Source organism: Salvelinus namaycush, chromosome 9, assembly GCF_016432855.1.
Source record: "Salvelinus namaycush isolate Seneca chromosome 9, SaNama_1.0, whole genome shotgun sequence".
In the NCBI taxonomy this organism is placed as follows: domain Eukaryota; kingdom Metazoa; phylum Chordata; class Actinopteri; order Salmoniformes; family Salmonidae; genus Salvelinus; species Salvelinus namaycush.
The window spans coordinates 45295595-45309349 of record NC_052315.1 but is presented as its reverse complement, the minus strand read 5'-3'; the positions used below and the strand labels follow the sequence as shown (position 1 = coordinate 45309349).

The 13755-nt window shown below is 43.2% G+C and overlaps 1 protein-coding gene across 1 annotated transcript in view; it reads left to right on the top strand.

Annotated features, from left to right (window-relative positions):
- The window catches only part of LOC120053513 (synaptotagmin-9-like), a 58649-nt gene extending 52865 nt beyond the window's left edge, over positions 1–5784 (top strand). Inside the window, exons 5-7 of the mRNA XM_039000643.1 lie at positions 797–968; positions 4051–4180; positions 5710–5784. Of these exons, the coding sequence (XP_038856571.1) occupies positions 797–968; positions 4051–4180; positions 5710–5784 (377 nt within the window). The remainder of the gene's footprint in view (positions 1–796; positions 969–4050; positions 4181–5709) is intronic.
- Positions 5785–13755: the final 7971 nt, after the last annotated feature.

The following is a 13755-nucleotide window of genomic DNA, read 5'->3' as shown; positions in this document are numbered from 1 at the left end:
TCCCAACCATGAAGCACGGGGGTGGCAGCATCATGTTGTGGGGGTTGCTTTGCTGCAGGAGGGACTGGTGCACTTCACAAATTAGATGGCAACATAAGGAAGTAAAATTATGTGGATATATTGAAGCAACATCTCAAGACATCAGCCAGGAAGTTAAAGCTTGGTTCCAAATGGGTCTTCCAAATGGACAATGACCCCAAGCATACTTCCAAAGTTGTGGCAAAATGGCTTAAAGACAACAAAGTCAAGGTATTGGAGTGGCCATCACAAAGCCCTGACCTCAATCCTATAGAAAATTTGTGGGCAGAACTGAAGAAGCAATGAGGCCTACAAACCTGACTCAGTTACACTATCTCTGTCAGGAGGAATGGGCCACAATTCACCCATCTTATTGTGGGAACCTTGTGGAAGGCTACCCGAAACGTTTGACCCAAGTTAAACAATGTAAAGGCAATGCTACCAAATACTAATTGAGTGTATGTAATCTTCTGACCCACTGAGAATGTGATGAAAGAAATAAAAGCTGAAATAAATCATTCTCTCCACTATTATTCTGACATTTCACATTCTTAAAATAAAGTGGTGATCCTAACTGACCTAAGACAGGGAATTTTTACTAGGATTAAATGTCAGGAATTGTGAAAAACTGAGTTTAAATGTATTTGGCTAAGGTGTATGTAAACTTCCGACTTCAACTGTATACTGCACTACTTTTGACCAGAGGCCTGTGTGGATGCATCCCATGTGTTACTCCGTGGGTTTACCTGGGTTCACACTGTGTCCCAACTCTCTCTAGATCCATATGTGAAGGTGTCTTTGATGTGTGAGGGACGGAGATTGAAGAAGAGGAAAACATCCACCAAGCGAAACACTCTGAATCCAGTCTACAACGAAGCCATAGTATTTGATGTCCCTCCTGAGAACATTGATCAGATCAGTCTCCTAATAGCAGTGATGGACTACGATCGGTAAATACATTTCGTTTCGCAACGCTTTTTATGAACTGAACTTCCTATCATTATGACAGCAGTTTAGGTTTTTTATTCAGAAAATAGCCTGCAAGGTTGTGGTGACTATGATGCACTGAAAAGGACTCCGATACCATGCTTTTGAGTGGACAGTATCTTTGCTGTATACAAATCAAATAACATATTATTTGTCACATACGCTTGTTTAGCAGACGTTATTGCGGGTGTAGCGAAATGCTTGTGTTTCCAGCTCTAACAGTGCAGTAATATCTAACAGTAATATCAAACAATTTCACAACAATACACACAAATCTAAAGTAAATGAATGGAATTACGAATAAATATTTGGGCAAGCAATGTCAGAGTGGCATAGGCTAAGATACAGTAAAATAGGATAGAATACAGCATATACATATGAGATGAGTAATGTAAAATATGTAAACATTATTAAAGTGAATAGTGTTCCATTATTAAAGTGGCCAGTGATTCCAAGTCTATGTGTAATGCGTGGGTGCAGGAATCAGGCGCAGAGAGCGGAAGGTTAGGACAAACGTATTTAATCCTGGTACTGACACGGTCACGTCAACACACTAGGAGCATAAAACCCAGATCGGCCCAAACCAGGACCCACGACAGTACGGCGTAAATACAACAAAATACAATCCACCACAACCTAACAGAAGGAACAAGCCCGCACAACAGAAAGCGGGCATTGCCAGCTTAAATAGCCCTAATTACAACTAAACAAGGAACAGGTGAAAACAATAAGACTCAACCAACCGAACAGGGAAAAAAGGATTGGTGGCAGCTAGTAGACCGGTGACGACGACCGCCGAGCACCGCCTGAACAGGAAGAGGAACCGCCTTCGGTGGGATTCGTGACAGATGTATATAGGGCAGCAGCCTCTAATGTGCAAGGATGGCTATTTAACAGAATTTAACAGTCTGATGGCCTTGAGATAAAAGCTGTTTTTCAGTCTCTCGGTCCCAGCTTTGATGCACCTGTACTGACCTTGCCTTATGGATGATAGCGGGGTGAACAGGCAGTGGCTCGGGTGGTTGTTGTCCTTGATAATATTTTTGGCATTCCTGTGACATTGGGTGCTGTAGGTGTCCTGGAGGGCAGGTAGTTTGCCCCCGGTGATGTGTTGGACAGACCGCACCACCCTCTGGAGAGACCTGCGTTTGCGGGAGGTGCAGTTGCCGTACCAGGTGGTGATACAGCCCGACAGGATGCTCTCAATTGTGCATCTGTAAAAGTTTGTGAGGGTTTTAGGTGCCAAGACAAATTTCTTCAGCCTAATGAGGTTGAAGGTGCGCTGTTGCGCCTTCTCCACAACACTGTCTGTGTGGGTGGACTATTTCAGTTTGTAAGTGATATGTACGCCAAGAAACTTGAAGCTTTCCACCTTCTCCACGGTTGTCCCATCGATGTGGATAGGGGGATGCTCCCTCTGCTGTTTCCTGAAGTCCACAATTAGCTCCTTTGTTTTGTTGACGTTGGTTGAGAGGTTATTTTCCTTGCACCACACTCCCAGGGCCCTCACCTCCTCCCTGTCTCATCATTGTTGGTAATCGGGCCTACTACTGTTGTGTCGTCTGCGAACTTGATGATTGAGTTGGAGGCATGCGTGGCCACTCAGTCATTGGTGAACAGGGAGTACAGGAGGGGCTGAGCACGCATCCTTGTGGGGCCCCAGTGTTGAGTATCAGCGAAGTGGAGGTGTTTTTTCCTACCTTCACCACCTGTGGGCGGCCCGTCAGAAAATCCAGGACCCAGTTGCACAGGGTGGGGTTCAGACCGAGCCTCAAGATAATGATGAGCTTGGAGGGTACTATGGTGTTGAATGCTGAGCTGTAGTCAATGAACAGCATTCTTACATAGGTATTCCTCTTGTCCAGATGGGTTAGGGCAGTGTGCAGTGCGATGGAGATTGCATCGTCTTTGGATCTATTGGGGCGGTAAGACCAGCTTTGAATAGTCCTTAGCACAGGTACTTCCTGTTTGAGTTTCTGCCTATAGGAAGGAAGGCGCAAAATGGAGTCATGATCAGATTTGCTGAAAGGGGGGCGGGGGAGGGCCTTGTAGGTATCCAGAAAGTTGGAGTAGCAGTGGTCGATTGTTTTAGCAACGTGAGTACTACAGTCAATGTGTTGATAGAACTTCGGCAGACTTTCCCTCAAATTTGCTTTCTTAAAATCCTCAGCTACAATAAATGTGGCCTCAGGATATGTGGTTTCCAGTTTGCATAAAGTCCAGTTAAGTTCTTTGAGGGCCGTTGTGGTATCGGCTTGAGGTGGAATATACACGCCTGTGACTATAAGAGAATTATCTTGGGAGATAATACGGTCGGCATTTGATTGTGAGGTATTCTAGGTCGGGTGAACAAAAAGACTTGAGTTCCTGTATGTTATCACAATCACACCAAAAGTCATTAATGATGAAACATCACAACCCCCACCCTTCTTTCCGGAGAGATATTTATTCCTTTCTGCGCGATGAACTGAGAACCCAACTGGATGGACGGACTCAGACAGTATATCCCGAGAGAGCCATGTTTCCGTGAAACCGAGTATGTTACAATTCCTGATGTCTCTCTGGAAGAAATCCTTGCCCTGAGCTCGTCAACTTTATTATCCTGTTTCCTCCCCTATACAAGCACATAGCTGAGACTCCCTAAGTGTAATGTGTTTTAGTTGATCATTGGCCTAGAAAGCAGCTGGCATTCAAGAGAGGAGGAAACAACATTACAAAACAAAAATACTGACGAACAAGCACAGAGCACAGACTCTTTTCCTCTTTATGCTGTTCAGAGTAAATATTTGAGGAGTTAAAAATAATCTGCCGAACATCACTATAATAATTACACGAAGGAACACAATGTTGGACAGAAAATGCACTAGGATATGCACAACTGCAGGGCTTCTAAATCTATCTGTAAGACAAGTGCACTACCTATTAAATGAAAACATGTAGAGGTGCACAAATCAACATGGTTTTAAATCAAAAACATGAATGGGAGTGCATTTATGGCAACAAAAGGTTTTAAAATGACCATATGTTTGTTCCCCCCTCTCACAGTGTAGGTCACAATGAGGTCATTGGAGTGTGTAGAGTGGGCAATGAGGCGGAGAGCCTGGGCCGAGACCACTGGAACGAGATGCTGTTATACCCCCGCAAGCCCATCGCGCACTGGCACCCCCTGGTAGAGGTATGTATGTGTGTGTGTGTGTGTGTGTGTGTGTGTGTGTGTGTGTGTGTGTGTGTGTGTGTGTGTGTGTGTGTGTGTGTGTGTGTGTGTGTGTGTGTGTGTGTGTGTGTGTGTGTGTGTGTGTGTGTGTGTGTGTGTGTGTGTCTCTGTCTGTGTGTCTGTGTCTGTGTCTGTGTGTGTGCCAGTCCATTCATCCATCTGTCTGTCCCTCCCTCCGTCTTTCTATGTGAGTCAACACATAAAGTGATGGAAGAAGAAAGACTGTGAAAGCTTTATCCTTGACATTATGACCCCACATCTCAAGTGTAAGTAGACAGCAAGCGGTAGAGCTCTACTTCTCTAGCTTGTATAGGGACAATAAAACACAAGCAGGATTACATAAAACAAACGTCTGCTTGACTTGTTTTTGTGCCATCATCAGAACAATCCATTCCTGCAGTGGGAGAGGAGGGGAGAAGGCGGCTTTATTGCTATTTAAAAACACTACTCCTCCATCCTCATTAATGGACGCCAGAAATAGATCAACATTTATTTGGAGTTGTTGACACAAAATCTATTCATATTCATCTAAGAGGTTAAAAGCAGAAATTGGAACAGTAATGTTGCCTACACAGTGGTATAACGGAAGTGCTTGTCATTGGATATCATTGTAACTGCACAGTCAGAAGCCCTGGGGTGTATTCACTTGGAACCAAACAGAGCCAAACAAAAGCAAACAGAATCAAACGGAATGATATGGGGAGGGACCTTCCTGAATTTGTCCAAAAAAACTTTTTGGGAGTAAACGGTTGCCATTGTAAAATGTTTTGCAACTGTTTGCCACGGTCTTCGTCTAATGAATACAACCCTGTTCCTCCTATTAAGCTGAAGAAGACACACACACACACACTTGACTTTTCATTATTTTCGCTCGCATCTTTTCATGGATTGGTGTTTTGAAATCTTAGTGCAAGACTCGCTGACCCTCAAGGCCACAGACAGTTCTCATCAATAATTCACATCCCCGGCCACTTGAGCCAAGGTTGTGCTCCCGCTACACAGAACCGCTAAAACAGCCCTTTAAACTGTGCTTACATCTCTCTTTCGCTCCCTGTCTTCCCCTGGGCTGCTTTTTCTGGCTGTTAAATTCCATCTAGGAGGAAAATAAAAAAGGGCAAAAAATAAAAATGTTTGGTATTTCCTACTGATTTTGTGTTTCTTGAAAGTAGGACAATTTATTTAGAGAATGTTTCTTATTAAACGGAGAAGGAATTTCGGAGACACAGTGCGGTGACAATGATTTTCAGACAGAGGCACGACAGAACCCACAGGGGGTCTACACACACCAAGGCTATTTTTTTGGTAAAATGAATTAAAACTACAGAGTGCATTGTGACTTCAGCCTCACAGTCTCTATTTACCGAAATTAGATTTCACCTCCGACTCTTTCCCTCTTTGTGCAATTCAGCTGTCAAATTGTATTCCCTTACCTGATATAACCTGGTTATGCTCATCTCTCTGACTGTGTTTCCTCTCGGTGTGTTCTCTAGTGGATGGGTCAGGGAACTGCAGGTGAAAGCCAGGGCGGTTCCACCAACTCTCTGAAGACTCCTCCCTCACCATAAAGAGAACACAGGGTGGTGAAGGAGAGGAACAGCAGAGACCCCAAGCATCAAGAGAGGAGGAGAGATCAGTATGCTAGTAATGGTAGATGTTACACTTGGTTTCCCCAACATAGATTAAGCTTAGTGCTGAACTAAAAAGCATGCTCAATAGAATATCCATTTGAAAGTGGTTACTGATCCAGGACAGGCTTAAAACTTTTTCAGGATTGGTGGGTCCCCTGCAGGACGGTTGAGCTAACGTAGGCTAATGTGATTAGCATGAGGTTGTAAGTAACAAGAACATTTCCCAGGACATAGACATATCTGATATTGGCAGAAAGCTTAAATTCTTGTTAATCTAACTGCACTGTCCAATTTACAGTAGCTATTACAGTGAAAGAGTACCATGCTATTGTTTGAGGAGAGTGCACAGTTTTGAACATGAAAAGTTATTAATAAACAAATTAGGCACATTTGGGCAGTCTGGTACAACATTTTGAACAGAAATACAATGGTTCATTGGATCAGTCTAAAACTTTGCCCATACACTGCTGCCATATAGTGGCCAAAATTTAAATTCCACCTGGGCTGGAATAATTTCTCTTGCATTTCAAAGATGATAGTACAAAAAAAATTCAAAAAAATATATATATTTTTCTTTGTATTATGTTTTACCAGATCTAATGTGTTATATTCTCCTACATTCCTTTTACATTTCCACAAAAAGTGTTTCCTTTCAAATGGCACCAAGAATATATGTTTAGTCAACTGCATGTCCAGTGGCCATTCATTAGTACTATTTGTTTAAAAAACTACAGAAATCTAAAAAGTGTTAAAGTTTCAGTTGGGAGGTAATAGTATAGTCTTGTTTATGTCTTGTTTAATAACACATTGTTAGAATTAATTGATCTTTGTTATTTGGGTACAGTGCATGGTTCTTTGTGCGTAATATTGCTCTTTGGTTGATTACTTTGTGAGATACTAACATACTGTAAACATAAAATGTACCATGAAACTAAGACCTAGTATGTAAATTGTCCATTCAGATGTTACTAAATAAATATTTATATTATAAATTTACCACACAAAGACAGATGGGTGATTTTATGATCTCAAGAGTGAATTTCTGTGTCAGGAAGAAGAGAGAAGCCTTAGAGCCTGTCCTCGACACCTTTCACCACAAAGACGCTCTCTTCACACCTGCAGTGACAAGTCCCCAACAGGCCACAGACACACACGACAGATGCCGAGCCCTGCACCAAACCAGTTGACGGCCTAACAAACAGCAACGAGGTTGCAGCAGGATGATAAAATATCAAAACTGATGAGATGTGATTGACAGACAGTGGGGAGTGCTCCAATCAGAGTGTGTCTGAGCTGCACACTGGGCTGCTGATGGGAACACAACACAGGAACAAAGACAGATCCATCTGCAGTGCTGGAGCCAGGTTTCGAATCAGTCCCCTCCCTCAGTGAAATCACACCCAGCACTGTGCAGTCTGCAGGTAGTCAACAGGTGACCTCTGATGAGGAGGATGGGGCCCCAGCAGCAGCCACATGGAGATCTCAATTAATGACATCAGAACAAGACCACTGATTACTACTACGCAGGGTCAGATAAAAAAAATAAAAAAATACCTCAAACACACATCTCAACATCAATCACAGAATTAAACACACGTCAATATTAATGTTGACATGAAATGCCAAACGGCGTGAATAGAGGCAAATGGCAATATATTTCTGTACTTAAAAATACGACGGAAGCCACTTTTAACTGGAATTGCTTCCCGCAATGAAGACCAACAGTTAGACAGCAGAAAACATGAGGTAGTCAGAATGCAGCTTAGACAACTGATTTTGTGAACATTCTCGACTCATTGCACAGGGCCCCATTTGGGACATTTTCCACGGACACTTCTGGCATGTTCTTTCCGGTAAATAGAGTCAGTGAACAAGCATGTTATGACGGTAGTAGTAATACTACTACAGGAGAGGGAGGCCCAGGAGCACCTGGTTGAGGTGCTGTGTACTACTGTAATCAGGACAAAGGGATGGGATAGATGGTAGGGCCGACGGGGGTTGGGTTCCGTGGTGCGCATGCTCTCTCACTAATCACGTATTTCAGCATCCAGGCCCCTCTGTTCCAGTAATTACTGTTTGGAAAATAAATAATTTAACAGCAGGATCTCTCTGAAGTGCAAAGCAGTGCCAAACTGGGTGTTCTCTTCATGACTACTTCTTAACAACACAGCCACCATTAGAGAGCAGAGGGGACCCACCCTTGGGGGCAAAGCGGGAATATGGACAAAGTAATTTATCCTTGTTTAAATTCATATCTTCATTCCACTCTTTACCCTTCAGTCTAATCTTACTTTAATGAAACCTCTTGTTTAATGAAAATGTAATTAAATCTATCCACTGGTCTTCAGTCGTGGTTTGCCTAATGGTGTGTGTCAGAGCAAAAGAGAGAGTGTGAATAAGAATCCCCCGGCAGACAGGCAGAGCCATGTGATATGTTGGGAGACCTGAGATGCTCCCAGGCTGCAGTCTGCTCATAGTCAGGTGCTAATTGAAAACATGTGGCCTGTCAGGGGACAAAATGCCCCAAGTAGATCTCCCAGGAAAACAATTGATGAACAAGATAGGAAGATCACATAAGGTGCCTACGACAAACAAGCATGTATAAAAAGCCATCCATAATGAGGATTTGACAGATGAGACCTTAATAACGCAATGGGTAGAACATTTTGATTTTCAGTTTCAACAGAGCAGAAGCTCACACTCAACAGACACACTAGACTACTACCATTGGATGAGTCCATGTCCAAGGAAAATGACTCTTTACAGCTGAAAACTGAAAATGTGGTATCCTTAGTGACAGTGTGTGGGAGTCTATTCAACATTTTCCTCCTCCTACACACCTGTATAAGTGCAATATAAAAATACAATTGACCTTAACAAATTCGGGGCTTTTTATTCTGTGCTCAAATGCAGCATCTGCAAGACATCTGATTTGTGTGTTACCTTTTGAACACCCGTAAATTGTACTGTGCTCACGACTAATGTGACCTCTTACTTCACACTTGACATTCTAACCCAGCCTCTTCACACACAGTTAGGTCCAACATTTTTGTCACCCTTGATGAAGATGAGCAGAAAACACTGTATAAAATGTATAACACAAATACTGACATATATTGTATGCAAAAAAAGGGAAAGTTATATTTGTTTATACAAATGCTGTCGCTCAGAGAACAAGTAAAACGAAAAATCTCTCAAAAAGATAGGGGTCAAAATGATTGGCACTCCTGTTTCTATACCGTTCAATACCTTGCAAGGATAACAGCACTGAGCCTTTTTCTAAAATGTTTAATGAGATTGGAGAACATGTTGGGAGGGATCTTAGACCATTCCTCCATACAGAATCTTTCCAGATTCTCAATATCCTTCGTCTGCTCTTATGGACTTCCCTCTTCACTTCAAACCACAGGTTTTCAATGGGGTTCAAGTCCTGGAGACTGATTTTGTGGTCAATGAACCATCTCTTTGTTGATTTTGATGTGTGCTTGGCGTTATTGTCTTGCTGGTAGATCCACTTGCGGCTCAGTTTCAGCCTCCTGGAAGAGGCATCCAGGTTTTTGGCTAAAATGGCCCAGTACAGGTGTCACGTTCCTGACCGGTTTTCTGTTATTTTGTATGTGTTTGACGGTCAGGGCGTGAGTTTGGGTGGGTAGTCTATGTTATGTGTTTCTATGTTTGTTTAAGGGTGACCTGATATGGCTCTCAATTAGAGGCAGGTGGTTTCATTTCCTCTGATTGAGAGCCATATTAAGGTAGGTGTTTTCACACTGTTTGTTTGTGGGTGGTTGTCTTCCGTGTCTGTGTATGTTGCGCCACACGGGACTGTTTCGGTATGTTTGTTCGTTCGGTTTTTGTGTAGTCTGTTTTCCCGGTTCGTGCGTTCTTCGTGTTACATGTAAGTTCTTACGTTCAGGTCAGTCTACGTTGTTTTGTTATTTTGTAATCCTTCCAAGTGTTTGTTTTCGTGTTTCGTCGTTTGCTTTAATAAATCATTATGTATTCACAACCCGCTGCATTTTGGTTCAATCCCTGCTCCTCCTCTTCGGATGAAGAGGAGGAGGAAAGCCGTTACAACAGGGTAAAGTTCATGATACCGTTGTCCTTAACAAGGGCCCCAGGACCAGTGTAAGCAAAATAGCCCCATAACATCAAAGACCAACCAAAGAGCTCTATTTTAATGTAATCCAACAAATGTAAACACATGGAGTTTGCTAAACAGCATTGTCACTTGGATTGAAACCGGTAAAATGGTCAGATGACATGAAAATAGAGTTCTTTGTCCACGCACACCATTGGTGGGTTTTGCATCAAAAAGAACCCCATATTAATTGTTAAATAAAATGTATTTGTCTGAGCAATTGTATTAATATGTAATAATATACTTTTGCAAACAATATATCTCAGTATTTGTAGTATTTATTTTATAATGTCTATATCAAGGGAGCCCTTAATTATGGACCTGGCCAAAATCAAGGAAACATCAACATAAAGTGTCTTAATAGGGCGTTGGGCCACCACGAGCCAGAACAGCTTCAATGTACCTTGGCAGAGATTCTACAAGAGTCTGGAACTCTATTGGAGGGATGTGACACCATTCTTCCATGAGAAATTCCATCATTTGGTGTTTTGTTGGTGGTGGTGGAAAACGCTATCTCAGGCGCCGCTCCAGAATCTCCCATAAGTGTTCAACTGGGTTGAGATCTGGTGACAGACGGACGGCCATGGCATATGGTTGACATCGTTTTCATGCTCATCAAACCATTCAGTGACCACTCATGTCCTGTGGATGGGGGCATTATCATCCTATGGGGCCATAGTCATGGTAGCCAAAATAATGGCCTGCCCAGCATTTATATACATGAGCATGAAGGGATGTTAATTGCTTAATTAACTTAGGAACCACACCTGTGTGGAACCACCTGCTTTCAATAAACGTTGTATCCCTCATTTACTCAAGTGTTTCCATTATTTTGGCAGTTACCCGTATACGCACGCACACACACAAGCACGCACACAGAGCCACACCTAAGCATGCACACACACATTCACACACACATGAATGCATCTCTCACACATTGCACAGGTGAGCTGCTGCCCACCGTACTGTATGTTCGGATGTGGTCATCTGATGTGCTTCACATACGCCATCCCCTTGGTAGAGCCTGACCTAAATGACTACTTCCATTTCCAACACCGCTAAATCTATAGTCTATTTCAAAACATTCCCCATGCATATCTGTGCACGTGCTTCTTAGCTGGGTCCTTTCAAACAGGAGGCTGCACCTAGTTGACCTCCACTACTTTTCCTCTGCGTATCTCAGTGATACTTCAACTACTAACACACTACACGTATGTCTCTTTACAGAGAAACTGTTACCTATTGGTAGAGAAACTGTGCAATTGATAGCTACTGGGCTACAAAGGTTCAACTTCAAAAGAACGATGAACTCAATTATCAAACTCAAGCCCCTTCCTTGGACTAAAATGTAATTATCTAGGGTCACCGGACGTGCAGACTCATAATGTTCCGGTAGACTAGTCTAGACTCCCAGGGTGTTCTCGTTAATTACTTCAATTTTTCTCCCCTTCTGCCCTCAAATTAAATGAAACCCAGACACGATAGGGCTGTTTAACAAGGGCCTTTTCCTTTTAGAGACTCAGGAATCACACTGTTTTCTGTGATTTCTCTCACTTCATTCAATTTGGAAGATAATAATAACAACCGGCTCCACACACCAGGACTGGAAAGTATGAATTGTGTTACAGCTCTTTCATGAAATACACTATATATACAACAGTATGTGGACACCCCTTCAAATTTGTGGATTCAGCTATTTCAGCCACATCCATTGCTGACAGGTGTATAAAATCGAGCACACAGCCATGCAATCTCCATAGACAAACATTGGCAGTAGAATGGGCTTACTGAAGAGCTCAGTGACTTTCAACGTGGTACTGTCATGGGATGCCACCTTTCCAACAAGTCAGCCGCAAAGTGGTAGGCCACACAAGCTCACAGAACGAGACCGCCGACTGCTGAATCACATAGCGCGTAAAAATCATCTGTCCTTGGTTGCAAAACTCACTACCGAGTTCCAAACTGTCTCTGGAAGCAACATCACCACAAGAAGTGTTCATCGGGAGCTTCATGAAATGGGTTTCTATGGTTGAGCAGACGCACACAAGTCTAAGATCACCATGCGCAATGCCAAGCGTCGGCTGGAATGGTGTAATGCTTGCCGCCACTGGACTCCGGAGCAGTGGAAACGCGTTCTCGGGAGTGATGAATCACGCTTCACCATCTGGCAGTTGGACGGACGAATCTGGCTTTGGCGGATGCCAGGAGAACGATACCTGCCCAAATGCATAGTGCCAACTGTAAAGTTTTGGTGGAGGAGTAATAATGGTCTGGGGCTGTTTTTCATTGTTCGGGCAAGGCCCCTTACTTCCAGTGAAGGGAAATCTTAACGCTACAGAATACAATGACATTCTAGACGATTCTGTGCTTCCAACTTTGTGGCAACATTTTGGGGAAAGCCCTTTCCTGTTTCAGCATGACAATGCCCCCATGCACAAAGCGAGGTCCATACAGAAATGGCTTGTCGAGATCGGTGTGGAAGAACTTGACTGGCCTGCGCAGAGCCCTGACCTCAACCCCATCGAACAGCTTTGGGATGAATTAGAACGTTGACTGAGAGCCAGGCCTAATCACCTAACATCAGTGCCCGACCTCACTAATGCTCTTGTGCTGAATAGAAGTAAGTCCCCGCAGCAATGTTCCAACATCTAGTGAAAAACCTTCCCAGAAGAGTGGAGGCTGTTATAGCAGGTGTGTTTCGACGAGCAGGTGTCTACATACTTTTGGTCATGTAGTGCAAGTTGGCCACTATTTGTTTGAATAACATATAACTTCAGAATATTACATAAAGTAAATTTAGATAAACTGATTATTAAAATAATAAATAAATTACTTCAATTGCAGACATCCGTTTCACCTCTATACACACATGCATGCATGCACGTACACATTGCATTCTCCAGTAGTAAACATGCCCATTAGGCTTGCTTTACTCAATGGCGTGCTCTGATCATAATGGTTCCTCATCAGCCAGTTTGACTCTCAGCTCATTACGGCAGGAAGGAAAGTGTGGCCCACTTTCATGCTCTCATCTAAATGGACGGCAATCAGAGGAGTGGCCGTATGAAGCTCCTGCTATTTACAGCACTGTAAATTACAGCCAGCCTGGATCAGGGGTAGAATTTAGATTATTCCACCAGCAAGCAGCACTTAATTGAAAGAGCAGCAAAGAGGTCACTTAGCCTGCAAACACTACGATATCATCAAGAGATTGCACACATTGACTATTAGCAGATAATTGTCCTGCCTATTTCACAGCACAAGAATGGCTTGCTATCGTCTGACCCGTTGCTCATAGAATTATAGGTGATCTATTGGGGTTGAGAACGAAAACAAAAACATTGATGGGTTGAGATAGATTGCCCACCAAGAAATTTGAATGAGGCAAAGAGGTTGATCACTCTAAAGAGCAAAAAGGAGTGTATTTTTTTGATAAATGTCATAATAGGTGTTCAGATGGGGCGGCCACTAAAATGTGTTAGGTAAATGAGTCGAGGGGAAGTAGTTGCATTATTCATCTTATTCAGGGATCAGAGCGCTGGATCCTCAGTGAGGCACTTGGAGGGCCTCAGAGCTCCTCTGGAGTCCAGGGACTGACAGACAGCTCGGTGCAGTGGGCGAGAACAGCTACAGAAACACTGGCCTTCCCCTGGGACCCCTGTTCACTACACCATGAATACCACTCTGGGATGCATAGGGCACACTGGTACCACTGTGGTACTCAGCTAACATACAGGGACATGAGGCTGGTTGAAGCTGGTTCTTAGCAT